Source organism: Capricornis sumatraensis, chromosome 5 (genome assembly GCF_032405125.1).
Source record: "Capricornis sumatraensis isolate serow.1 chromosome 5, serow.2, whole genome shotgun sequence".
NCBI classification, from domain to species: Eukaryota; Metazoa; Chordata; class Mammalia; order Artiodactyla; family Bovidae; genus Capricornis; species Capricornis sumatraensis.
This window is the reverse complement of record NC_091073.1, coordinates 45,302,922-45,329,432: the sequence shown is the minus strand read 5'-3', so window position 1 is coordinate 45,329,432 and position 26,511 is coordinate 45,302,922. Positions and strand designations below refer to the sequence as shown.

Sequence of the window (26,511 nt, the reverse complement as noted above, 5' to 3'; positions counted from 1 at the left end):
TGACACTATTATATACACACCCTTAAAGTTAAAGAACAGCAGCAGTAAGCAGGAACTGTTTTTTGAAATCATTAGGCTTTTCCTAAAAGCTAGGTTTGTGTTGTTTCCAAAGTTATCAACCTTACCTATTATGTTTAAGAAATATTAAAACTTTGTCTAATAATCAGTGTCATGTTGCTTCTTGGTGTTTAAAACCTTATGTTTATGCATAAACAGTTTTTGTTAAAATGATGTACTATCCAATTTTGTTACTTTAGAACTTTTATTGTCTTCTCAGGGTAATTGTGCATGGTTTTATGAATGAAAATCAACATAAATAAAAATCAGTAGGATTAGTTCTTAAAAGTCACTTGACACACTTATGCCAACATGCTTTCTAATATGCAATTCTTCAGTACTTATTATTTTAGAGAGTCTTTGGTTTATTTAATCTTCTATTTTTTAATGTCACAATTTTTTGGTGAACCTGACTTTGTCTACATGAACAGCAGTGTATATTTTGGATATATTCCTCTTCAGCATTTAAAAAAAAATTCATTCTCACTGAATTTTACTTGCTGCTGGGAATGGTAAATTATATTAATTCCAAATCATTTTGATTTATATAACTGTATAAATTATATAAAACTTGGTAATAGAATTTTTTAAAAATTGAAGTTTTTGTGATTTTAGAAAACTTATAAGTTAGGAAACTAATAAGTTAGGAAACTAATAAGTTAGGAAACTAATAAGTTTAGGAAACTTATTACAAATAGCAGCAAATTATTTTCTTGAATGATAATACTAATAAATGACAAATCATTCTGGAGAAATTAAAAGCTATAAATTAATTATAGTAAGTGAACTCATACATAACTGTAAATGGCATAAATTCACTATAGTAAATTTCAAACAGTTTCTAGAATTGTCAAGTAACATATTGAAAAATGTTTTTAAAATCTATGCATGTACTTCAGTTCTTTAGTGTGTAGTTTTAAAGCAGTTTAAAAAAATGCTCTTAATATTCAGTCAAAAAATAACCAAAATAATATTTTTCAAAAATTTTGTTATATAGAAGAGTCCAGTGGTCCACTGGATTTCATGAGAGAAAAAAAATACACAGAAATTTGTTTCATTTACCAGAATCACTACAAGAACAGAACAATAAATTTAATACACAAACATCAGATAGAAGTTAAACTGAGAGGAATAAAACTATAATTAGAGAGGTACTAGACAGAATGCACTGAAAATTTTGGAATTTATCTTGGGAGTTATAGTTGCTACACTATAGGCAAAAAATCTTGTGGATTCTTTCTTCCTGAAAGAACTGATTCTGTAACTATTTTCTGATTTAATTACAAGGCATTTTTTAATTCAGTGGCCCAAGTCATGGTTGAAAGTTTTGAGAAATTATTCTAACCTAGGAGTTGATTTTTCATTTGCATAATATTCTAAACCCCTGTATACCTAAGAATAAGCCATCTCATCAGATTTTATTGTAATCTAAGAGTTTTGGAAATGATCATTTATTATTTATGAAAAAGACACATTTACTAGAATTTTAAAAAATACTTGGCCAATTCACAATAATATTTTACTGTTGTTACAGTTCAATATATTTCATAATATTGCAAATAAAATAACAGGTGCTATGATAGGAAATTTTATTCCTTCTCACTGAATTTTACTTGACATTTATAACCATATATAAGATTCTGATGCTGGGAGGGATTGGGGGCAGGAGGAGAAGGGGACAACAGAGGATGAGACGGCTGGATGGCATCACGGACTCGATGGACGTGAGTCTGAGTGAACTCTGGGAGATGGTGATGGACAGGGAGGCTGGCACGCTGTGATTCATGGGGTCGCCAAGAGTCAGACATGACTGAGCAACTGAACTGAACTGAGAGATGTATATATACCCATTTGAGAGAAAACTGAGCCACAGAGAAACTATGTTAGCCTGCAAAGCAAACCTAAATTACTTGAATTCAAAGCCCAGAATAATAACTATTGAAAATCTTATAGTATCTTCCCATTCATAGGAAGAGTTGGGTTGGGGAAAAAGAAACAATAGTGTTTCTATCAGGATTCAAAAATCAAGAATGGTTCTAGATAATTCTATTTAAACTGATAAGACTCTGAGAGAATCATTTCAAATCTATAGTAATCTCTATAATCAAGTACTCTATTTTTTTAAATTTCTTTTTTTTTTAATTTTAAAATCTTTAATTCTTACATGTGTTCCCAAACATGAACCCCCCTCCCACCTCCCTTCCCATAACATCTCTGTGGGTCATATCAAGTACTCTAAAACCTACTCCAAAAGATTGGTGTGTTTCTAGAAGAACATTTAATGTGATAATGAAGTCAATGTAATTATTGTTTTAATTATTTTAAGATTACCACAAAAGTAAAAGTTGTTATATTTGAAAGGCATAATTTAGTGAAGTGTGTTATATTATGATATCTATACATTTTCTATTGTATATATTTACCTCCATATATTCTGATAGGATGGAAATGCCCATATACATTAAAAAAGATTATGGTAACTTCAATAAGAGAAGATGATGAGGATTTCTGAATCTAATTTAAACATTTACCACAGAGCCCTAGGGTTCTGCGGGGATGACTCAGAGCCCAAATGAGATGTGACTAGAAGGGGAAAGGGCCACAGTTGCTGCCCACTTTGATCAGAATAGATATTCTTTTAACTACCTTCAAATGTTGGGATTGCATTAAAATAAGTACGATTTAATCTAGTGACCTTAGGTATTCACTTGATGAAACACAACCAGATTTAAATAACTGATTTAACCAGCTTGATATGAATCTGCATCTTACTCATGTCTAGGGAATCATGGCTTTGAAAACACACTTAGATATCATGTAAGGTAAGAGTGTGAAAAGGAAGTTAATTTGGAAAGCTAATTTTCATATTCAACCTGTCATTGAATTAATCGCCCACAAACTCCAAACCTGGGTTTTGTGGGCAAATACTGTATTCAGTGAGGAAAAGGCCATGTATTAAAAGAATTACTTGTGTGTCCAGTAGAAAACAGAGATGTGATCTGGTTTCCTATTCTGAAGACAAGCAGAAGGAAGGCTTATGGATAGAATAGGAAATTTGGGATATTCACTCATGAGTCAGAAAATGTCATCTAGGTCCTGCATTCATTCATAGCCCAAGTATGTAATATGAAACTGTTTTAAAGTTTCATAGTTCATATCCCAGGAAACCATACCTCTTGGCCATGCCTTTTTCTGGGTGGAGTTTCCAAGGAAACACAGCTCTATACACACATGAAAATAATCACAAATTCTCTAGGAAGTTTCTCTATTATTCTGACCTACTTCTGGGGACACTTCTTAAAGCTCAGTCTCAGTTCCGACCACCAGGTTTCCAACATAATGGAAAGGCATAACACTCATAAGTTCATCTAGAAACACACTGTTGACTTGACAGCAAGAAAATAAACAGCCCACATGTAGTTACGTTCACAAACTCCACAAAAAGAGTAGGATTTATGGTCTGTGAACTGACAGGACACAGTGAAGAAAGGTATGGGATTAGTGGGATCTTACAATGTCTTTATTTTCTCGTCTTTCTTCTTGTAAGTCTCAAAAATAAGTTTTCTTTCCTGTATATGTGAATTTTTTGTTTTCTAAATTGAAGTACTTTAAGCAAGCAGCTTACTCCTTGGAAGGAAAGCTATGACCAACCTAGATAGCATATTGAAAAGCAGAGACATTACTTTGCCAATAAAGGTCCACCTAGTCAAGGCTATGATTATCCAGTGGTCATGTATGGATGTGAGAGTTGGACTGTGAAGAAAGCTGAACGCCGAAGAATTGATGCTTTTGGACTGTGGTGTTGGAGAAGACTCTTGAGAGTCCCTTGGACTGCAAGGAGATCCAACCAGTCCATTCTAAAGGAGATCAGTCCTGGGTGTTCATTGGAAAGACTGATGCTAAAGCTGAAACTCTAATACTTTGGCCATCTCATGCAAAGAGTTGACTCATTGGAAAAGACTCTGATGCTGGGAGGGATTGGGGGCAGGAGGAGAACGGGATGACAGAGGATGAGATGGCTGGATGGCATCACTGACTTGATGGACATGGGTTTGGGTGAACTCTGGGATTTGGTGATGGACAGGGAGACCTGGCATGCTGCAGTTCATGGGGTCACAAAGAGTCGGACATGACTGAGTAACTGAACTGAATTGGACTGAAGCAAGCAGTACATTATTTCTAATAAAGAAATAAGGGTAAAGAATAAAATTTAACCTAAAATTAGCAAAAAAAAAAAATTATTATGAAAGAATCTGTATGATTAAGAAAACCAAGTGTGCAAAATGCAAATCTTATCTGCTCTAAATAGCTACATTTGAGAGAATAGTGGAGACAAACTACACTTTATACAGCTGTTGTTGAGTGCAGCATGCTGGGTAACCTGAACTTTTCTCATGTATTCAGTGCATGTCCTATTTAATTTGTTGGTTCCTCCTTTGCTTCAGGTGAATAAAACTACAGTGGCGTGTATGCTCGGTCGCTAAGTCCTGTCTGACTCTTTGCAACAACCCCATGTACTTACTGTAGCCCGCTAGGCTCCTCTGTCCAATGGGATTTTCCAGGCAAGAATATTGGAGTAGGTTGCCATTTCCTTCTCCATGGAATCTTCATGACCCTGGGATTAAATCCACACCTCCTGCATTGGCAGGCAGATTCTTTACTACTGCGCCTCCTGGGGAAGCACAAATTACAGCTGACCCTTGGACACAACAGGTTTGAACTTTGTCAGTGCACTTTTATGGAGTATCTTTTCAATAAATACTACAGTACAACCTGATCCCATATATGCAGTTGGTTGGATACCATAGGTAAGCTGATGGTGTAGTTATATGTGGATTTTCCACTGCCTGCATTGTCCATAACCCCTCTGTGTTCAAGGGTCAGCCTGTATTTGTAATTTTGTAGTATGAAGCATAAGCTTGAAGTATGATTATAATAACAACACTTATGGTAACAAGGCACAGAAGCATGATAAACCCAAGACCCTCAGTGGGTGCCTGAACCTAGAGATAGCACCAAACCCCAAGTAGTCCCCTTCATCCAAGATTTTACTTTCTACAGATTCAGTTAGCTTCAGTTGACCACTTTTGACTGTGGATAAGTGAAACCATGGAAAGCAAAGCCATTGATAAAGAAGGATTACATTTATATAAAATATCTTGCCTATTTTTAGAGAAAAAAAATCTTGCATCAAGATAACGAAATAAGCTGGGCAAAAAGTTCATAAAGTCAATCTCTTTCTGTCAAAAATATCAGTATATGTATGCAGAATGTGAGTCACACTACTATCTTTGCTTAGATATCATCCAGACCAGTGTTATACTAGTAACTGTCCAAGCATGCAATTTAGCAGAATAAATCATTGACACTTCTGTTTTCTGATGAAGACTCAACAGCGCTGGGCTGTGTGCACTATCTCACTTCAGTTTTAAGTTCAAAACAGACAGAGTCTAGGCAGTACCCAGGTCTGCCAATAACTTGACATCTCTGGGCGCAGGGTCCTTGGATGGTATAATAATGCACTTTCATGTTTAGAGAGGAAGGTGCTAAAGAACACATTGGTTCATCCAGCAGATTTTTGGGGACTTTTTGCCCCTTGGGACTCTTCACTATAGCCCATGGGACTGCTTAAATAAAGGATAATGATTCTGGGAAAGGTCAGACAGATTCTCAACTAGGTGAAGGTATGGAATCTGGGAACAGACAAATAATACACACCTATATCCATTTCAGAAATAAAAGATTTGTAATTTTAAAATCATTTTATATTCCATGTGACAGAACTGCAAAGGACATTAATATTGAATAATTTTGTGGCATTTATGTAGACAATATCTTTCCAAAGAGATGATTTGAGTTGTATTCCTGATGTTATATAAACAAAACTAGAATTTGACCCTTGGGGTTTCCTATCCAATTTTTTAATAAACTGCAATCCACAGGTTCTACAGAGATGCTCCTCAAGCATCCTAAACATGGGACAAGATAGTGCTAGGTGGGACACAGGCGACCTAGTTAGGAATCAGGGTCTCGGTGGTCCCACAAATGCTGTAATCTAAGTCACTTGGCTTGGTCTTCCATGTAAGGATTTGAGTGAAGAATCAGTCCAGCTGCTTAAATGAAAAAATGGGGGTCTCATCTTATAATCTTACTTTACACATGAAGAAATTGAGGAACAGAGCAATTAAATAGCTTGCCCATGGTCATCTGGCAAGAAAGTGGCCAATCGCACTTTGGTTTCATCTCGAGTCTCCCACCCTTAATTACAGCAGTTTGGAACCCTGCATTTTGATGTCTACCTCAAATATAACTTACAGATGAGAACTGGGGAATGGCCTATAAGATGGGCATTCAGTAAAATAGTACTTGATAAGCTCCCCTGAATATGGTCACTTACATACAGTACAGCACACTTGAATGCTATTCACAAGTAGAAGAGAGATTCTACTTGAGAATATCTAGTCATTATTATCAAGTTTAAATAATTTATTCCACTGTATTATGACAATCCTAGCCAAAGCCATAGGAGGGAGCATGTTATTCCTCATCCTCTGTGTTAAATCATTTCAGTCATGACCAATGTGACCCTATGGACTGTAGCCTGCCAGGCTCCTCTGTCCATGGAATTCTCCAGTCTAGAATACTGGAGTGGGTGGCCATTCCCTTTTCTAGGGGATCTTCCTGACCCAGGAAACTAACCTGTGTCTCTTACATCTCCTGCACTGGCAGGCGAATTCTACCCCCAAGCAATTAATAAAGGAAGGAAAGCTATGCCAAACTTAGTGTACTGAAAAGCAAAGACATCACTTTTCCTACAAAGGTCTGTATAGCCAAAGCTATGGTTTTTATAGTAGTCATGTACAGATGTGACAGTTGAACCATAAAGAAGGTCGAATGCCAACAAATTGATGCTTTCAAACTAGGGGGCTGGGGAAGACTCTTGAGAGTCTCTTGGACTACAAGGAGATCAAACCAGTCAATCCCAAAGGAAATCCACCCTGAATATTCATTGGAAGGACTGGTTTAAGCTCCAATACTTTGGCCACCTGATGTGACGAGCTGACTAATTAGAAAAGACGTTGATGCTGGGAAAGACTGAAGGCAACAGGAGAAAGGGGTAGCAGAGGATTAGATAGTTTGATAGCATCATGGACTCAATGGATATGAATTTGAGCAAACTCCAGGAGATAGTGGAGGATAGTGGAGCCTGGCGTGCTGCAGCCTATGGGTTGCTAAGAGTTGCTAATGACTTAGCAACTAAACAACAACAACTCAACTTGCTCAGAGACATAAAATTCCACGGGAAAAGTAAACCACTTGTTTAGGCTTGTGTGTTCTGTTTACATTGGGAAAAAAATGTGACATTAATGACTATTCAAACTTCTTAGCCACCAGGACCTCAGTGTGAATCAGTTTGTTCACCCTGATTTACAGTGGATCAACCTAGGTATTTGGTATAAGAGAATGGAAATTCTGAAGAATGAAAAAAGTTTATAAGATTTGCCTTTTTCCATTTTGAGGGAAAGTCTTATTCCTTTATTTTAATAACATTATTCTTAACATTTTCTTAGCTATGCAATTAATAATTTTAAAAAATTAAATGCTTACTCAAGTGGAAAGAAATACTAATAAAACCATCAGAATGGTACTGTAACCACAACCAAGCTACAGAGGGAAAAATCTGAAACCATAACGAAGTATGATTTTTACTATTATCCTTACAAGACTGACAAAAATATTGTGTGTCCCTCCAATCTGTTGCAATTTTTGTCTTCCTTGGGCAAGGGCATTCTGAATTAGGGAGTATTTGTTTACAAGCTACAAAGCACATTCTGTTTATCAATGTCAGGTCAACTCTAGTACAGATTTCCTACTGCAATCAAAACTGCTTAAATAGTATGTTTTAGGTATTTGAATAATAAAGTCTTGTTACCATAGGATCTGCTTATTATGCTAGGAATTTTTTTCCAAAGATAAGACTAAGTGAAATACATATTGACACGATCGAGTTGATTTTAACAGGATTTTTAAGAATCAGTTTATTGTTGTTGTTTAGTCTCTAAGTGTGTCTGATTCTTTTGCAACCTCATGAACTGTAGCCCACCAGGCTCCTCTGTCCATGGGATTTCCCAGGCAAAAATACCAGAGTGGATTGCCACTTGCTTCTCCAAGGGATCATCCCAACCCAGGGATTCAACCCACATCTCCTGTATTGGCAGCCAGATTCTTTACCACTGAGTCACCAGGGAAGCCCTATGAATCAGCTCCCTACAACGAAAGGAACACTATTGCTCTTGAATATGTTAAAATATATGTATTTGAGGCTAGTAAGAAAGCAATACCTATTACAGAATCTAGATATACTCTACCTTACATATTTTCTTCAAGTTCTGTTTACCTTTAGACGATATAAAAATCAGTTATTAAAAAGAAGTGAAAATATTATGTAAAATATTTCAACGTTTTCAACACAGTTGATAAGAAAGAATTCAAGCATGAACTCAATATCCATGAGAATGGAAATTTCTTTTAACAGTGATTATAATTTTGGTGATATTAGAGAGTAGTGTAGTGTTAATTTTCTGACAATGTATTTCCCTAATTTACTCATGTTTTTTGTTTTAACAGATAGGCTACCAGTGATTAGAAGAACTGACTCCTAAGACTCATCAGATCATTTCCTGTAAAAACTGTATCTTTCTAATTGTGAAAAAGGTAAAGAAGACATTTGTTATCATTCTTGTTTAGAATTTAGATGGAATAGACTCCAGTCAACCCACATTCAGTTTGCAGAACACCAGGATCAGTTCAGTTCAGTCACATCCGACTCTTTGTGACTCCATGAACCACAGCATGCCAGGCCTCCCTATCCATCATCAACTCCCGGAGTCTACCCAAACTCACATCCATTGAATCAGTGATGCCATCCAACCATCCCATCCTCTGTCATCCCCTTCTCCTGTCCTCAATCTTTCCCAGCATTAGGGTCTTTTCAAATGAGCCAGCTCTTCCACATCAGGTGGCCAAAGTATTGGAGTTTCAGCTTCAGAATTACTCCTTCCAATGAACACCCAGGACTGATCTCCTTTAGGATAGACTGGTTGGATCTCCTGGCAGTCCAAGGGACTCTAAAGAGTCTTCTCCAACACCACAGTTCAAAAGCATCAATTCTTCAGTGCTCAGCTTTCTCTATAGTCCAACTCTCACATCCATACATAACCACTGGTAAAACCATAGCCTTGACTAGATGGACCTTTGTTAACAAAGTAATGTCTCTGCTTTTTAATATGCTGTCTAGGTTGGTCATAACTTTCCTTCCAAGGAGTAAGTGTCTTTTAATTTCATGACTGCAATCACCATCTGCAGTGGTTTTGAAGTCCAAAAAATTAAGTCAGTCACTGTTTCCACTGTTTCTCCACCTATTTCCCATGAAGTGATGGGACCAAATGCCATGATCTTTTCCGAATATTGAGCTATAAGCCAACTTTTTCACTCTCCTCTTTCACTTTCATCAAGAGGCTTTTTAGTTCTTCACTTTCTGCTATAAGGGTGGTGTTATCTGCATATCTGAGGTTACTGATATTTCTCCTGGAAATCTTGATTCTAGCTTGTACTTCTTCCAGCCCAGTGTTTCTCATGATGTACTCTGCATAGAAGTTAAATAAGCAGGGGGACAATATACAGCCTTGATGTACTCCTTTTCCTATTTGGAACCAGTCTGTTGTTCCCCAGGTAGTACTGTATAAATGGCTGTGTTTAGGTGGAAAAGCCAGATAGAGGGCAAAAATGTCCATAAGTGTCCCAGGCTGACAGGTAGGCAGAGGGCAAGAGTACATATACACATTCTCCATAGATAAGATTTCAGTATGTTAATTATCCACAGGAAAAAAAAAAGAGGAGGATTTTGAGGAATTGCTCTATGTGATGATATTTATTGTTTCTACCACTGGTAGGTAGTCAAATTAAAAAAAAAAAATACAAGACCTAGAAAGTTTTCTAAAAAAAAAAGTCTGTTTATACCTGGCAAAATGATCTGTTTCAGTTGCATGTTCTCCTTGTACTTTGATCTTTTTGTACTGATATTTATGCTTCTGTTTTATGGTCTCCTTCTAACGAAAGAAGCAGACCTCTTGGCAACCACCTTCATCAGACCTGGGAGTTTGAAAGAAGCAGGTGCTGAACGTCAGTTTTTCCTTGAACAAGAAAAATGGGGTGCAATAGAAACTGTGGGCTCATCGCTGGTGCTGTCATTGGTGCAGTCCTGGCTGTGTTTGGAGGGATTCTAATGCCAGTTGGAGACATGCTCATTGAGAAGACAATTAAAAAGGTACGTGGTATCGAGAATATTTCTTTTCATCCTGATTCAGTCTACCTTGATTTGTGTTTGGCTTAGGGTTTCTGTTTTATATTTCATTATAACCAGCAATTTAACACGAAGGTGATTTTGAGCAACTGAAACTCTACATGATAGAGAAATAATCAAAGTATGATGTATACTCTATATGAATGTGCTGTCATCTTAAGTCTAAATATTTTAATTTCTGATAAAAACTATTATAGGTATGCACATAAGTATAAATAATTCCATTTAATTATGTCCAAAGAGTATGCTGATATGCTTTTCATATGCTTTTGAATGAGAAATGAGTGTTATTTTGTGAGGGTACATTTATAAAAGTAGTTGCACTTTGGTTACAGTTGATTAAAGTAAAATTATATATAACTTAATACTGTGTTTAATATTGATTTAGGAATATTTGGTAAAACTGGTAAAATTTATTTTTGTTTGGTAAACTGTTCTATATGTGTGTAATATTAATAATATGATTCTTATAAACATTTCCTACCGATGAAGGTTGATAAGGGATTTTTACAAAATACTTTCAGAAATGTTATGCAGAACATATCCTAGTACATACATGTATGTATATGTGTGTGTGCCTATATATATATGTATACAAACAAGTTCACTGTAGATTAACTAAAAATAAAGTGACTTAATACACAGGCTTTGTACAACAAACTAGAATCTGTCTCTCATCGTAGTTCCTTCTAATTCAGCTTTATACGCACCAACTTTAATTGATAAAGAAAAGGAAGACTAGGGTAAGGAGATGTAGGTCTTCTGGAACCCTAAACCAGGGGTAGCAAATTCAAATAACTTCAGGGTTTGGAGACAAGGCTTAAAAAAAGCTACCAAGAACAATATATAAACAAGACAATGACTACTGTGAAGTTAAAAGTGTCTGGCCTACTGAGAGGCATGTATGTTTATTTTTAAAATACAATGCTGGCCAAATAAACTTATCTGAGTGCTAGCCTCAGCTGTCATCCTGGTTCAGATGCCAGTGGTCTGGATGTCAGTAAGCACACTGTACAGAGGAGATCAACAAGAACTGAATCATAAAATGGGCTAGACTACCAACTCATACGGGGGTTTCTGTTCCTGTCAAGACCTTTATCTGTCTCATCCATTCACCCATGTTTGACATCCTGCTCTTACTAGGAGTTTAAATAATTACAATTATTTTTCACTAAAGCACTGCCTGACTTAATATGAAGATTTAATTTCAAATCTAGTTACCCAGGACAAGAAGTTACTATTTTCCAAAGCTTTTTTGGTTTGTTTTTGTTCAGCTAAATGCTTAGTCTGTAAATTTAAGAATTTTTCTGACTGTACTATTATAGCTATTGTCGTAGCACAACAGATTAAGAAATAGGACATTTTTGGTACAGTTTCTGTACTTGTATGCTATATTTGCTTAATAACCACACAGGCATTTCTATCTTTTCTCTTGCTAACTGACAGCAAAAAGTTTAACTTCATGAATTTAACTGGAAATATTATACATTAAATACCATCTCCTTCCTTGGAATTCCCAGTTTTCTTGATATTATTTTAATATAGCTCAATAGAGACAGACAGGAGATGGTGAGGTATAGAGTGTCTAATGTGTTAGAGAGAACTGCTATTGTCCTGTATCCTTTCTGCTCTATAAACTCACTTCCCTTCTGTATCTGTGGAGTGAGAACAGGATAAATTTTGACACACAGACTATAACTTTTCTTTTTTAATCTTAAGAAGAGAAAAGCCACAATAATCTTCCAGTATACAGCATCTTAGACGAAGATTCTTAGACTAAGATTTTTTTAATTCATACTTGATAATCAGTAGCAAACAGTGATCATCTATTGTTTCTTATTATTCAACAATATTATACATACAGAGTCTCTGTGTCATGAGAGGCACTAACATCTATTTTAATTTTTAATATTTATCTCTAAGTTCATATGGCTAATCTTGAGGAAATAAGAGTTTTGAGACATCAAAAATTTGTATAGAGGCTAAGAGAGAATCAATATTTATCTCAAGAAATATAAATTTTAACTGGGAAAAACCATATTGTAAAAAAACTAGAGACTTGTGAAACTGTGTAATTGAATTCTAAAGCATACACTATTTAGAAAGAGAACTTTCGTAGAGTATTCAATAAATTCAGGAAGAAGGTGAGACTTGAGTTGGATTTTGAAGTATAAAATTTTGATAGCCCAAAGAGAGTTCCAATAAAAGTGTCAAGGGACTGCTTAATGCTATGGAAAAAAGTTGTGGAAATGCAACTAAATATTGTGACAATAGAAGGAAAAATATATTTTTTTTAATGTGTCAAAACAAAGAAATAACAGCAAAGATGATTGGAAAGATAATAACATGGGGTAAAATTTAGGAAACTTTTGAGCATCAGGCAGAAGACTATTTAAGTAGTGACATGACAGGCAATAGTAGTGTATATTTACCTGTAGTTGTTAGATATAACAGAATCTGCATTTAGAGACTGGTAGCAAATATATGAAGAAAGAAATGGCAATACTATATACTAGTAAGTTATATGCCACACATACTAATATATTATACTATATACTAAATAAATAAGGCATTTTTTAGTCCTACTAAGAGCTTCATATATACTAATTCATTTAATCTTCACAAATATCAATGAGAAGGTACTACCATCACAAGACCTTAAATCAACCTGACAACTTACCCAGCCAAAAGGAACATGAGTTAGTTTCTAAACCTAGGCAATCTTAAGGCAGAGATGAGATGATTATTCATTTTGCACTCTCTAATTCTACAATAGAAAGTGTTGGATAGTGAGGAGACCAAAAACAGGAAATGTTATGTAAGACATGACCACTCTCAAGGAGAATTTAGCACTCACTTTTAAACAGATCTTCGCACAGTTTGCACATAACAAAAGGCTCTCTGGTCTAGTGTGATGTAGTATGTAGGACCGATGGGTGATGGAATGCAATGGACAGAGGAACTAAATAAATAGGGGGAGAGAGGAGTAAAAGTTTCAAACCACAAGATGTCCAGTTGTGTTCTTGATACAAATATGTATACCTTAGACGAATAAAGCACAGAGGTTTTATAAGTGATTTGAAAAGAACATCAGTGTATATTTCAAAGGGAAGGTTCAGAGATTTGTTCATTATTATAGAGAATACAGATAAAACTAAACAATAGATATGTTTAAGGAGAGTTTGAATATAGAGACAAAAGCGCAGAGAAATTACTACGGGATTTATGCATTCAGAGGTAAGTAGGAAGACAACAGAAAACAGAAAAATTATTTTATATGAAGCAATGAAAACAATAGACTGTAATTTTTTTTAGAAGTTATTATGAAGTCAGTTTTTAAGGAAAAAGTAAAATTATCTCAAGCAGATGAAAATTAAGGAAATAGTAGTTAGAACATAGTCACTAATAACTTTAAAATTCTATTTTCAGTAGTGCCAAGTAATAAAGTGGGATAAAATAAAGAAATAGAGTGTTTTCCCTTCTTATTTTTGAAATGAGGGTTACCTGCAATCTTTGGGTCATACTGTAACCCAGCTCAATATTCACAGACTAAGACATCATCTCTAAAACATCACTTTTCAGTCTTTTGGCTAAGATTAAGTGGCTTAGATGGTAAAGCATCTGCCTGCAATGCAGGAGACCTGGGTTCAATCCCTGGGTCAGGAAGATCCCCTGGAGAAGGAAATGGCAACCCACTCCAGTACTCTTGCCTGGAAAATCCCATGGTCAGAGGAACATGATAAGTTACAGTCCATGGGTCACAAAGAGGTGGACACAACTAAACAACTTCACTTTTCAAGACATCATCAGAAGCCCTTCAGTGGTCAGGAGCTGTGTAGTATAGTTAAGACAGCCTACTTTTGTGCTCAGATTTTCATATAGTGGTGTTGACCTTGCTTGTTTTAATTATGTAAAGCTGTTGTGACTTTTTCTTCATTTAAATAAAACTGTTTCTTTTAAATTTAGTTTACAAAATTATTTTAGATATGAGATTAGCATATGTATCTGTTTGGCATACGTGTAGATGTCAAATCTTTGAACTATGTGTAAGCACAGACAGTTAAGTGTCTCGCCCCTGCCTCAAGACCACTTAGGTTAATACTGCTATTTTACAAACACACATATATATATGTTGTACTACCAGACAGTTTTTCTCTACAATTAAAACTCATTGCATGTAACTTGCATTATTTAATGGACTAACAGCAAATTGGCAAAGTTATTACCTATATATAATCACCATTAAAAAAATAAAGTGCTTAATTTAAAAAGATAAGAAAACCATCTCATCATGTTCTCTAGAGTTGGGACTCTGATACTTTCTGGTTCTCAAAGATGACACCTGATACCAATATCTGAAATGGCGTAAAATAGTCAATACATTTTACCATTATATTTCTTTATTCACTATTTCCAAAGGAAATTTTGTAGGGTTTTTATGCATTATAGATAATTATGCATTATGTAGGGTTGTATGCATTATAGCTGAATGCTTTTATACCAGTGTTTCAGATCATGATTCCTAGTAGAACTGAGTGGGACCTGCAGATTTACGCAATCTCGCTAGATAGACTAAAAGTCAATGGCATGAGCTGCCATGAATGTGGAAAGCAGAAATTATCAAAGGACTTCAGAAAAAGGTCAAAGTTCTGGCACCACTCACAAAGGATAATTTATCACCTGACACTATAAAATACCACTTGATTAATATTGCTGAATATTATATAATAATAACCATGGAACATCAAGACAGAAAATCAAGATATCTTTTTCAATTAAAAGACTAATGTTCAATCATACCATCATTCAATTACACAATTTCCTTTCCCTATTCTTGAAAAGAATGATCTTCTTGTAGCCAAAAAATGCTTCCAGATAAAATAAACATAAATGATGATTATTTTGACTTATTAAAATGACTATAATTTCAATATTTGATAGTAAATTTTATACACATATATATTAATTTCATGGTATATGCTTAGACTATTTCTAGATATGATAAAATAATTTTTACCTTATTATAGTATCTAAAAGCTCAAAAAAGTACCAGAGGTATATAGGTTATTAAAGATAGTAGAACTTGCTTTAATTTAATAATAATTATGAGAACACGAAATAATCTAAAATAAACTCTAAATTTAAATAGTAGTAAAACATGGATTAAACATGTATTTGCATATTAACTCCAATAATAAAATCACTTTAAAATGTTTTAAGAAACAGCTGGTCAGTGTAATTTTCTTCCTCCAGCCCAATTTAATATCAACATAGTATACTTTTCATGCCAAAGAAAAACTCTCCCATTTTAGGTTCTTATATAAACACTTGGAGGCTGATTTCCTGAGTTTCAGAAACATATTACATCTAATCAATTTCACCACTTGTTATTCTGAGGTTTAAGTGATGACTTGATAATAACCTGAGACCAAAATCACTTTTTGATTATTAGCACAACTGGCACTGATATTCTAATCCTCTCTTTCTCTCAGCATGTATACACATAGGAGGAAATGTTTTGATCATAGGAAGACTGCTTGTAACTGGTTCTAAACAGAACAAATTGTGGTAGTGAGTGAAGAAGAAAAAGACTCTTTTCAGTATGTTTCTGCTGTTTAGGAAAGTTTTGATTTCACTGGATGGAGAATAAATATAGAAATGATCAAATAGCAGAAGTGTCACAGGATTTTACATGAGCTATTGCCACATGACTGGTTCAGACAGGAATGCTATGAATGAAATAATTAATATAATTATACCATATTCCACCTATATTGACTTTCAGAAATATTAATTTCATATCATTCAACCTCATATTATTTCCAATATTATTATTATCCCTATTTTACAAATAAGGAAGCTGAGGTACAAGAAATCAAATAGCCTGCCCAAGTTTAAATGGTTAGCATATGATCAAACTGGGAATCAAACTCATAGCATCTATTTCATTGTTAACCACTTCACTCTAGGCTTCCCAGGAGGCTCAAACAGTAAAGAATCTGCCTGCAATGCATGAGACCCAGGATCAGGAAGACCCCCTAATCAGACCCTGATCAGGATCCTGACCCCTAGATCAGGAAGATCCCCTGAAGAAGGGAATGGCAACCCACTCTTATATTCTTCCCTGGAGAATTCCATAGACAAAAGCTCCTGATGGGCTACAATCCATCCAGTCACAAAGAGTCAGACATGACTGAGCGATTAACACTTTCACTTTTCACTCTAGGCTTTGAGTAAAGAAGCCAATATACTTAGGTTGGCAGTAGGGTAAGGAAATCTACTCATAGATTAAAATCTGCTTTATATGATTCCATCTTTCAGTACTCTGTAAGAACTTTGAGAAATGGGACAATATTATTTTCTGCGAATGTATTCTATATAGTTCATTCACAGGAACATATTTAGACTAAAGTTGCCCATCATGTGGATGAATATTGCTTTCCCATAACAGCAATAATCAAGTGACCACAGGACTAGATTACAGTCCCAGATATCTGCCTTCAAATTAATGTAGCAAAACAGAACTTTCAAAGTAAATAGCTTTCAACTCAGCTGAAGACTGTGCCACACTAGAGTCATTAAGCTGAAATCCAGGGCTAAATAGTCTGAATGCTTAAAGTCAGGGATAGATACTGATGTATGTATCAGCCAAGGGAGAGATCTTCAATTATATTACTTTTTTTTTTGTACATATAATTTCATCTTTCTATTTCAAATTTACTGAAAGGTCCACAAAATAGGCCAGACAGTCCAAAGTCAATTTAAAATCATGGCCTTTTAAAGTCACAAAGAACTTAAGCTTCTTTTTAAGAGGACCTTATGATATATTTAGTCTTGATAGTCAAAGAGGTCTATACAAATTTCTAGTACCTAGGTAGTCTTAGGATCAGAAGAAATTCATTCCTATTCTGACTGATTCAATATTTTTCTCTGTCTCTGTACAAATTGTGGTTTTATAAAAACCAAACAAGATTGGCGTGAAATGCCGGATTCACCATTATCTACTACCAAATTATTGTGCCACATTGAATCAGACATCTGTTTTTCTAGGACCCACTTCCACTACTAAAAAAAAATGGATGGTGTTAGATGACCCTAACTCTAAAGCTAGAAGTTCAATGCACTCATTTCAATTCTTTGTGTTTCAACTTCCCAATTTTAAAAAAGTTATCTCCAGATTGACAAGTAAGACAAAGTAACTCATGGCCCTTAGAAGAAAGACACGATATAGTTACAATGTTTTTTTATATAAAATGCACAAGCGTTAGAGTCAGGGAGATTTCTGTCCCACCAAGTACATTATTGAAATATGTGTCTGGAGAGGTAATGATAAACAATTGATATTATACTAGTCCTTAAGAGTCTGCAGTGTAAAAGTAATAATGTTCATGTGTATATGTTCATGTGTGTTCTCCTCTCATATGTCTCTTGAAATGGGTAAATGAAAATAGTTTACAACTTCCGTGTAGACTTCAGCTTCAAAACCCTCATCATTTACAGTAAACACCTTTACATTTAGAATAGCCATAATACTTATCTATACATAATTTTGTCTTGATTTGGGTTCGCTATGGAATTAAGATTTTTTAGGAGTAATAAAACAATCTTCAAGGACAATTTCTTGTTAAAAGTACTAAGGTCTCACACTGCTTTAACAGTTGCGATGTACCCAGTGTAAAAGGATTGTGACAGCACAGGATTTTGTAATGACATTTTAGTTGATGCCCTGTTCTCCTCTAAGGAATTCTCTTTTTCTTTCCATTAAGCAATAAGTCAAGTATCCTGAAGACTGCTAATTCACTTTGACTTCTACCAACTAAGTGCAGAGGTGACAGGAACAAAAAATAGTAACACGGTGTGAAAGAGGACTAGCATAAGGGTCAGAGATTAGGATCTTCATCGTGATTCTGCCACTAGGCATTTGGCTCAGTGACCCTTGGGCCAGATACCTGGTTTCTCAGAGTGTCAGCATGCTCTCCTAGTAAATGTTCACTGTCCTTTTCTGATCCATCATTCTATGAATTGATGCTTCCTGTTGAACTAAACAAACAGGTGAGATTGTTCTTGTGGTTTTTTTCAGGCTTATTTTCTGTGAAATGCTTTCCTTCCTCTTCCTCTAACAGTAAAAGGGTAAACTGGAGCTTTCCACCTGAGTATGTATTCTTTCCAAGGTAGTTAATTGGAAACATTGCCTGCCACAAAGTCACCTTTGTCTCCATTACCTCCATAGTCTTCTTGTTCAGAGAGTAAAAGCCTTGGAAGGAACCTGGGAGAGCATCTATGATAACTCCCTCACATTACAGATAATAAAATTGACCTTAAAGGGTTTGGTGACTCTCTATTCTGTCTCAGCTCCTAAACTATTAATAGATACTTATGTATCCATACTAATAATACCTAAACTAGTAGATACTTCTAATGTTGGATTTTCTGATTTCACAAAAAAAAGAAAAAAAAACTTCCATATTTCTTCTTTTATTTTAAAGTATTAACATAATAATAATGAATTAGACTACTGTAATCTTGAAAACAGGTACTAATAGGTTTCTGCAAATGTACTGAGAGGAAAGCCTCATTGATCAGGGTTTTGAATGGGAGAAATCAAAGCTGTGTTTTTTTTAACAAATGTTAACCGATTTTCACCTGAAGTATCCAAATTCTGAAGAAAATGAGAAAACTTCTAATTCCACTAGATTTTTCTGTTTTTCCGTTTTGCCTCTTCAGTCTGACTCATTGAGGGTACATTAGAAATTAATATTCAACCTGATAAGAACTTTTTTGAAATGCTTTAATCTTGCTTAATAAATTGTTACAAATTGTTGCAATATTGAAATAGGGTCACTCTAAAGCTTGCCAATGGTTGGCCTTACAATCACCAGACATGTTTGCAATATTACACACTGATTTTCCTTGTAAGAGGCTGACTGAAAGAGATTGCTACCATAATGTGTTGAAAACATTTCTGTTGCAAGCATGTGGCAGGTTGCAAAGGTTTTCATGAGCAGGATACTTGAGCTTGATCTTTCACTGACTAACGAAAAAGTTTCAGCTCCCAACAGGTGCCCATATTGGCTACAAAAAAATAACCCAAACATTTTCTTTTTCATAGGAAGTTGTCCTTGAAGATGGCACAATTGCTTTTACAAACTGGGTTAAAACAGGCACAGATGTTTACAGACAGTTTTGGATATTTGATGTGCAGAATCCAGACGAAGTGGCACTTAATAGCAGCAAAATTAAAGTTAAGCAAAGAGGTCCTTACACGTACAGGTGAGTCCCCAAAATACGTGGCACTCTTTCCTTGAACACAGGTATTTCTGAAAAAGCTTCCACTTGACAAATGTCACTGTATTGAAATGTACTTATTATTTTCTTACCATTTATATGGAAATATTTTGTTTCTGCCCACATAAAATCCTAATATAAGGATTTAATGATTATTAAAGAACAAGTTTATTATGAATTTACCAGCATCAGTTAACTACCCTACATTTAACAAGTCACCTGTGTTTTACACTTGTGGCATATATGTTTCAAAAACTCTGAAATATGCATCTAAATAGAAAAAATATATCAAAATTTTAAAAAATGAGTATTTCAAAATCTTAAAATTGAAAAGTGTAGGTACATGAGTAGTTCTCAAAGTATGGCTCCTGGACCAGCAACATCAGCATCACCTGGGAACTAGGCAGAAATGCAAATTCTCAAGCCCTACCCCTAGACCAAGTGAATCAGAGACCCTTGGTTTGAGCCTGGTAAGAGATTTATAGCTCAGCTGGTAAAGAATCTGCCTGCAATGCGGGAGACCTGGGTTCGATCCCTGGGTTGGGAAGATCCCCTGGAGAAGGGAAAGGCTACCCACTCCAGTATTCTGGCCTGGAGAATTCCATGGACTGTATAGTCTACAGGGTCGCAGAGAGTTGGACATGACTGAGCGACTTTCACTCACTCGAATGAGTTTTACAAATACTCTGGGTGATTGCAGTACATAGTCAGTTTTGCTAAACTTCTATGTAAGTAAAATACCTGCTTAGGATTTCTATTCAAACTGTTTTCCAGGTCTTAAGAGTGTATTTATGCAGCAGCTTCATTCTTATATTTACTCCAGTACAAAGACTGAATAAAAAATACTTTTATCTACATGCCTTAACAGTTTAACACATTTTGAATAGAATCTAAGATCCATCAGATGTAGGGGGAAATAATTAGCCAGAACTTTTCATTTTGTAAATTTAAAAATCAGACTGACGCCAGGTAAGTGAAATAGTTTGTCCATGATGCTAAAATCCTGGAAACTGATAACTCCTAGTTATTGGTGTACATTTTCCCCCTATCAAAATTATAGATTGAAGTGCTAAAAACACTAACCTTAGCTAGGTATTAGGACATTTATAGACCCCATATGGGAACAGAATTAAGTCCTATTGTATCATTTGTTATATAAATATGATTTTTCAAGGATAATTACAACTAGTTATAGACAATAATCAAGTATTACCACAAAACCTCGTTTGTAAAGATTTCTAATTCATAGTTTTACTTTCTTACTTGTTTTAGGTAGTCTATAATCATGTAATTTCTTTCCTCTCCATGCATTAATTTATTTCTATGTCAGCCACTCATGCTCAAAGATAATGAAGTAAAAGTAGCTGGGAGGGTGATGCCTGCTGCTGTAACATAATATATAAGCTGTAGAGCACCATGGTACTATTCCAGCCTAGCAATTATCCCCATTTCCATTTCCTGTCTTCAGACATATGTCTATGACTATTCACAACTTGGTCATAGAAGTCTTGGTTTTCATTGTTACAGAAAATAATCTTACTTTCAGAAATATTAAAAAAATTTTTTTTCAGAGTCTGATACTTCTTATATCACTATCAAAAGCCAGATATAATAAGATATCTGAATATCTTATTCCAAAAAAACGTGTACTCTGAAAGTCTAGAACTCGCGTATGACCTAATACAATCTAAGTATAACTGACTAAACTTGTGTCATACCTCAGTTGTTGAAGAATCCGCCTGCAGTGCCAGAGTCCGCCTGCAGTGCAGGAGACCTGGGTTCGATTCCTGAGTTGGGAAGATCCCCTGGAGAAGGAAATGGCAACCCACTCTAGTATTCTTGCCTGGGAAACCCCATGGACAGAGGAGCCTGGTGGGCTACAGTCCATGAGTTCTCAAGAGCCAGACATGACTTCGTGACTAAGCCACCAAACCATAACTGATTAAAAATCATACCCTGAGAGAACGGAATGCATGTGATAAGAGACAATAGGTGGCATTTAAGATCTGTCTCATCACAGGTTTTGCTTAATTTTTTTGCTTGCTTGGGGGCGGGGTATGTTTTTACTTTTAAGGGTATTCATTGTGGAATGTAAAAAACAAACGTAATATAGAATCCTGTCCCAGTCCTGCTCTGATAGGTGATAAGATATATATATTATTCTCGGAGGCTAAAACCTTCATTCTCTAAGGGATAAAAATGGAGTGGATTAGATATAATTCGTTTACTTGGAGAAGCAATGAGGTGAGGGTTGGAGAAGTTGGATTTTCAGCTAAAGTATGTAAACAAACTCGAATTTATATAACAATTCTAAAGGAATCTCATGATGTTTTATGATTTTGACAAAGGAATCCTTACTGTCTACCTAGATGCCTTAAATAATGGGAAAAACAATGGTTACCTTTCAGAAAAAGTTAATAGTTTGAGAGTCTTCCATGTGTTGAGGTGAATTTACTTCCTATCAATTACACCCTGAATTCAGTTGAAATTGGAAGTGGAAGAGGATGTCCCTCCTCAACAGAATCACACAGGTTTATTTGCCTTTTAGCTGCTGAAGTGAGCTTGATGAAACTTTGACAGGGTGGGACATGAGTCAAAGCATGAAACTTCCTGGATTGAGATGTTAATTATGTATACCATCTCTATGAAGACCTGGTAACTCCTTCAGAATATTCTCAGATCGAACATGAAAGTCAAGTCGCTCAGTCGTGTCCGACTCTTTGAGACCCCGTGGACTGTAGCCCACCAGGCTCCTCCGTCCATGGGATTCTCCAGGCAAGAATACTGGAGTGGGTTGCCATTTCCTTATCCAGGGGAATCTTCCCAACCCAGGGATCGAACCCAGGTCTCCCGCATTGCAGGCAGACGCTTTAACCTCTGAGCTACCAAATTTTTTAATTACTTCGCTTTGGCAGGAGTACATGGAAAACAAAATATGAAGCAATTACCTCCCTTTGACCTTATTAACCAATACTCTGTAAAGCATGTATACATTCTAATTTTTAAACAAAAACTTGAGTACTTATAATCTCTTTTTAAAAGTATATTCTAAACACAGACCTTAAAAGTATATTCTAAACACAGACCTCAGTTTGAAGGATTTTTTTTCTGTTAGTGAGTGCCATCTGCTGGTATAATGTAAGTACAACTAAGTAAACTACAATTTGGGTCACAATTATGGCTCAGCTGGTAAAGAAGCCACCTGCAATGTGCGAGACCTGGGTTCGATCCCTGGGTTGGGAAGATACCCTGGAGAAGGGAAAGGGTACCCACTCCAGTATTCTGGCCTGGAGAATTCCATGGACTATATAGTCCATGGAGTCGCAAAGAGTCAGACACCAATAAGTGACTTTCAGTTACTTTCACTTATTTATATTGCTATTATTTCAAGTATATAAATATAAATGTTCCTGAAAATTAAAGTATTTTAATTTAAATATGAATATGTAATATAATTTTAACATATAATTATCTAATATAAAAGAGTAACTGACTAGTAATAGATTCTCCAGGATGATGTCTCAGATATTTATATTCTTTGTATGTCTACAGTATTCCAAGGAGAATAAACAATAAAAAGCTTAATGAAGTTGTATTAGAAATAATATATATTTCCATATTTTTGTAAATTCTCTTTTTAAAGAATGTAAAAAATAACTTCTTCATTCAAAACTATTTACCAAGAACTTACCCATGTACCAGACACTGCTTGAGGATACAAAATACTCATAATACCTATGGCATAGGAACCTACATTTTTATTATACTTGATTGAAATCAGGTCAGGTTTTTCTGGTTGGTTTTGTTTTTTCCATTTCAGTCCCATGTTGTTTCAATCTTTATCTTAGATAACAACAGATAACTATTAGAAGCTCATATGATAGAGACATTTGGATATATGATAGAGCAGTGAATAATGTACACCTTTTTCCATCTCAGTAAATATCTTGTATGTATAAAATATTTTTTTCCCATGATATTACCCTTCACTACATTCCTAAAAAGTAGTTGGTACTCTGCCTAGAGATTAGAGCCAGGAGCTCAGAACTAGTAACTATTCCATACATGGGGTAGGGTTGGAGAGGAATTGATCTGTGATGAGGAAATATATTGTTAGTTATCTTTAACTTTCATTAAAATAATGAAAATTATAGCCAAGCCACTGATGGAAAGGCTATCTACTTTGAACAGTCCTTCTAATATAAGAAAATGGGCTCACAATATTCCCCTGCTTCAACTTCTGTATTTCCCCCTCACCCTCAAGATAAAAGGTGAACATCTGAATGTAGAATGCAACCCTTTAGTCTTTGAAGTCTTGCTCATTTCAGTGGCTTTGTTTTCTAGCACTCCCCTTACTCAGACACTGTAAACCAACCACATTGAAACGTGTTATTTCTAAGAGTACACCATGTTCTCACTTATCCTATATGTTCTACCATATTTTACCAAACTAAATTTTTATCTGTCACTCAAACCACTTATATGAAATTGTATCCTGTCCATTATCCCCACCATAACCATTCTAAGCCTGGGTTTGTACCTACTCTGTCTTCTCACAGAATCTGTATAACCTCCTATAATAACATGTATTCCTTCTCCTCTGGTATGTTCATCTAAGACCTTCCTTCTCTAATCTGCTACAGACTCAGCATCAGCTTGCTTATCCTTTTGGTCTACTTGTTTAGCATAATATCTGACACAGTCTATGTACTTAAAATTATTTGTTGCATGAATGAATGACATTCATTTGAAACAACGGTTTTGAGTTTTAGTTCCTCCTGTTTTTCAGAGTTCGTTATCTAGCCAAGGAAAATATAACCCAGGACCCTGAGACCCACACGGTCTCTTTCCTGCAGCCCAATGGCGCCATCTTTGAACCCTCGCTATCAGTTGGAACTGAGGATGACACGTTCACCATTCTCAACCTGGCTGTAGCAGTGAGTAGACAAACCGCAAAATTACTGGTTTTGAAATCTTCTAGAATCCAACTGTAAATAACCTCACAATTAAAACTACAATTAGATATTTTTTTCATTTTTATGAAAATGCTTTCTTAAGCTAATATTTTGAATTACGATCATTTGGAAAGATGACAAGATCATAGAATGATCAACTGAAGACTGATTAGAAGACCATTTAGAGTGTATCATTTTAAAAAGGATTTATGGGGCTTCCCTCGTGGCTCAGTGATAAAGAATCCGCCTGATAATGCAGGAGACATGAGTTCAATCCCTGGTCCAGGAAGATCCCACATGCCTCAGAGCAGCTAAGCCTGCGCACTGCAACTATTGAGTATGTGTTCTAGAGCTGGGGAGCGCAACTACTGAGCCCACATGCCTCAGCTACTGAAGTCTGCACACCCCAGAGCCCATGCTCTGCACTGAGAGAAGCCACCACCACGAGAAGCCCATGCACCACAATCAGAGACTGGCCCTGCTCAAGGCAACTAGAGAGAAGTGTGCCCAGCAGTGAAGACTCAGCACAGCCAAAATAAATCACTCATGAAAAAAATAAGTAAAATTTGTCAAAAAGTAGGACTCAACTTGAAACTCTTCTTCCTGTGGCCCACACAACCACAGAGAAATGTAATCATTAAGAGATGAAATAATATACTTTTAGTCCTGGCTAGATTCGGCAGTCATTTTAAAAATAGCTGGAAATTGTTTTATTCAGTTTAATTCTTGTATTTACATTTATTTGTTAAGTTATATTGCACTTGGTGTCTTAAAGCATGATTTTTTTTATTTTTTTGCAGGCTGCACCACATCTCTATCCAAATTCATTTATTCAAGGAATACTCAATTCACTTATCAAAAAGTCCAAATCTTCCATGTTTCAAAACAGAACTTTGAAAGAACTATTGTGGGGCTATACGGATCCATTCTTGAATTTGGTTCCATATCCTGTTACCACTACAGTTGGTGTGTTTTATCCTGTGAGTAACAATTATAAATGTTGATACTGTTAGACTTTAACTGGATATATATAATCAATCACACTGGCAATTCATAAGTTTATCATTCAGTGTGTTAAACCCTATTTTGGATCTCGGAATACATACCCTAAGTTTTTAAAAATCTCTACCTCACATGGATTTAGCTTTCCTAGTTGGGAAAATTTACTTATCTGAATTTAACAATTAAGTTTAAGATTAAGAAGTGGCCATTTAATCAAGTTTCCACTCCTAGATAAAGATGCATTTGTCTAAAATTAGGTTGTAAGGTGCTGAGAGTTTGAATACTGTTTTTGGTTTTGGTTTCCTGTCTGAAAAAACAAGTTTAAGCTGTATTTTATTTTTGTTAATTGTATTCATCATATCATTCTTAAAAAATTGTTTCAGTGTAAATTTAAAAGTCACCTTACTTTGTACACAAGACTGATACATCAGCATGTTGTATTCTCTCAGATTTAGTTGGTAAGAACTTCTGTGAGTGAGTGCAATGCTCAGAGCTGATAAGAACTTCTATCTACAAACTCATGAAATGGCAGTTTGGAGATAAAAAGTGAATTTGGTGATGTACTTAGTTATGGCAGAATGTTCTGAATTACAAATAGGACAAGGTGACTATTGCATGGAAAATTTTACTGTGATTCCATTTGGCACTATATGAGATATTAATTTTATTTTGCAGTTCATTGTTATTTTACTTTAGGTGGTTTTTAGGGTTGCAAGTTCATATATCAACCAAATATGAATACAGAAAGCCTTAAGAGAGATAAATTCAGTTACTATTATTTCATTCACATATTCTTATTTCTTTCCTTGGTTAATTCTGTTTTTAATTTTGTACACTTCATCTTAGTAA

General features: G+C 35.4%; 1 protein-coding gene across 6 annotated transcripts in view; it reads left to right on the top strand.

Annotated features, from left to right (window-relative positions):
• LOC138080052 (platelet glycoprotein 4) overlaps positions 1–26,511 on the top strand; it is a 63,062-nt gene that overhangs the window by 17,922 nt on the left and 18,629 nt on the right. For 3 of the 6 annotated variants that reach the window (XM_068972938.1, XM_068972939.1, XM_068972937.1), the window contains exons 2-6: positions 8,686–8,772; positions 10,180–10,384; positions 19,530–19,690; positions 24,495–24,642; positions 25,461–25,640. In XM_068972938.1, the coding sequence (XP_068829039.1) occupies positions 10,265–10,384; positions 19,530–19,690; positions 24,495–24,642; positions 25,461–25,640 (609 nt within the window). In that variant the 5' untranslated portion in view covers positions 8,686–8,772; positions 10,180–10,264. Of the gene's footprint in view, positions 1–8,685; positions 8,773–10,176; positions 10,385–19,529; positions 19,691–24,494; positions 24,643–25,460; positions 25,641–26,511 lie in introns of all 6 variants that reach the window. The other 3 variants (XM_068972933.1, XM_068972935.1, XM_068972934.1) reach the window with 1 other exon arrangement.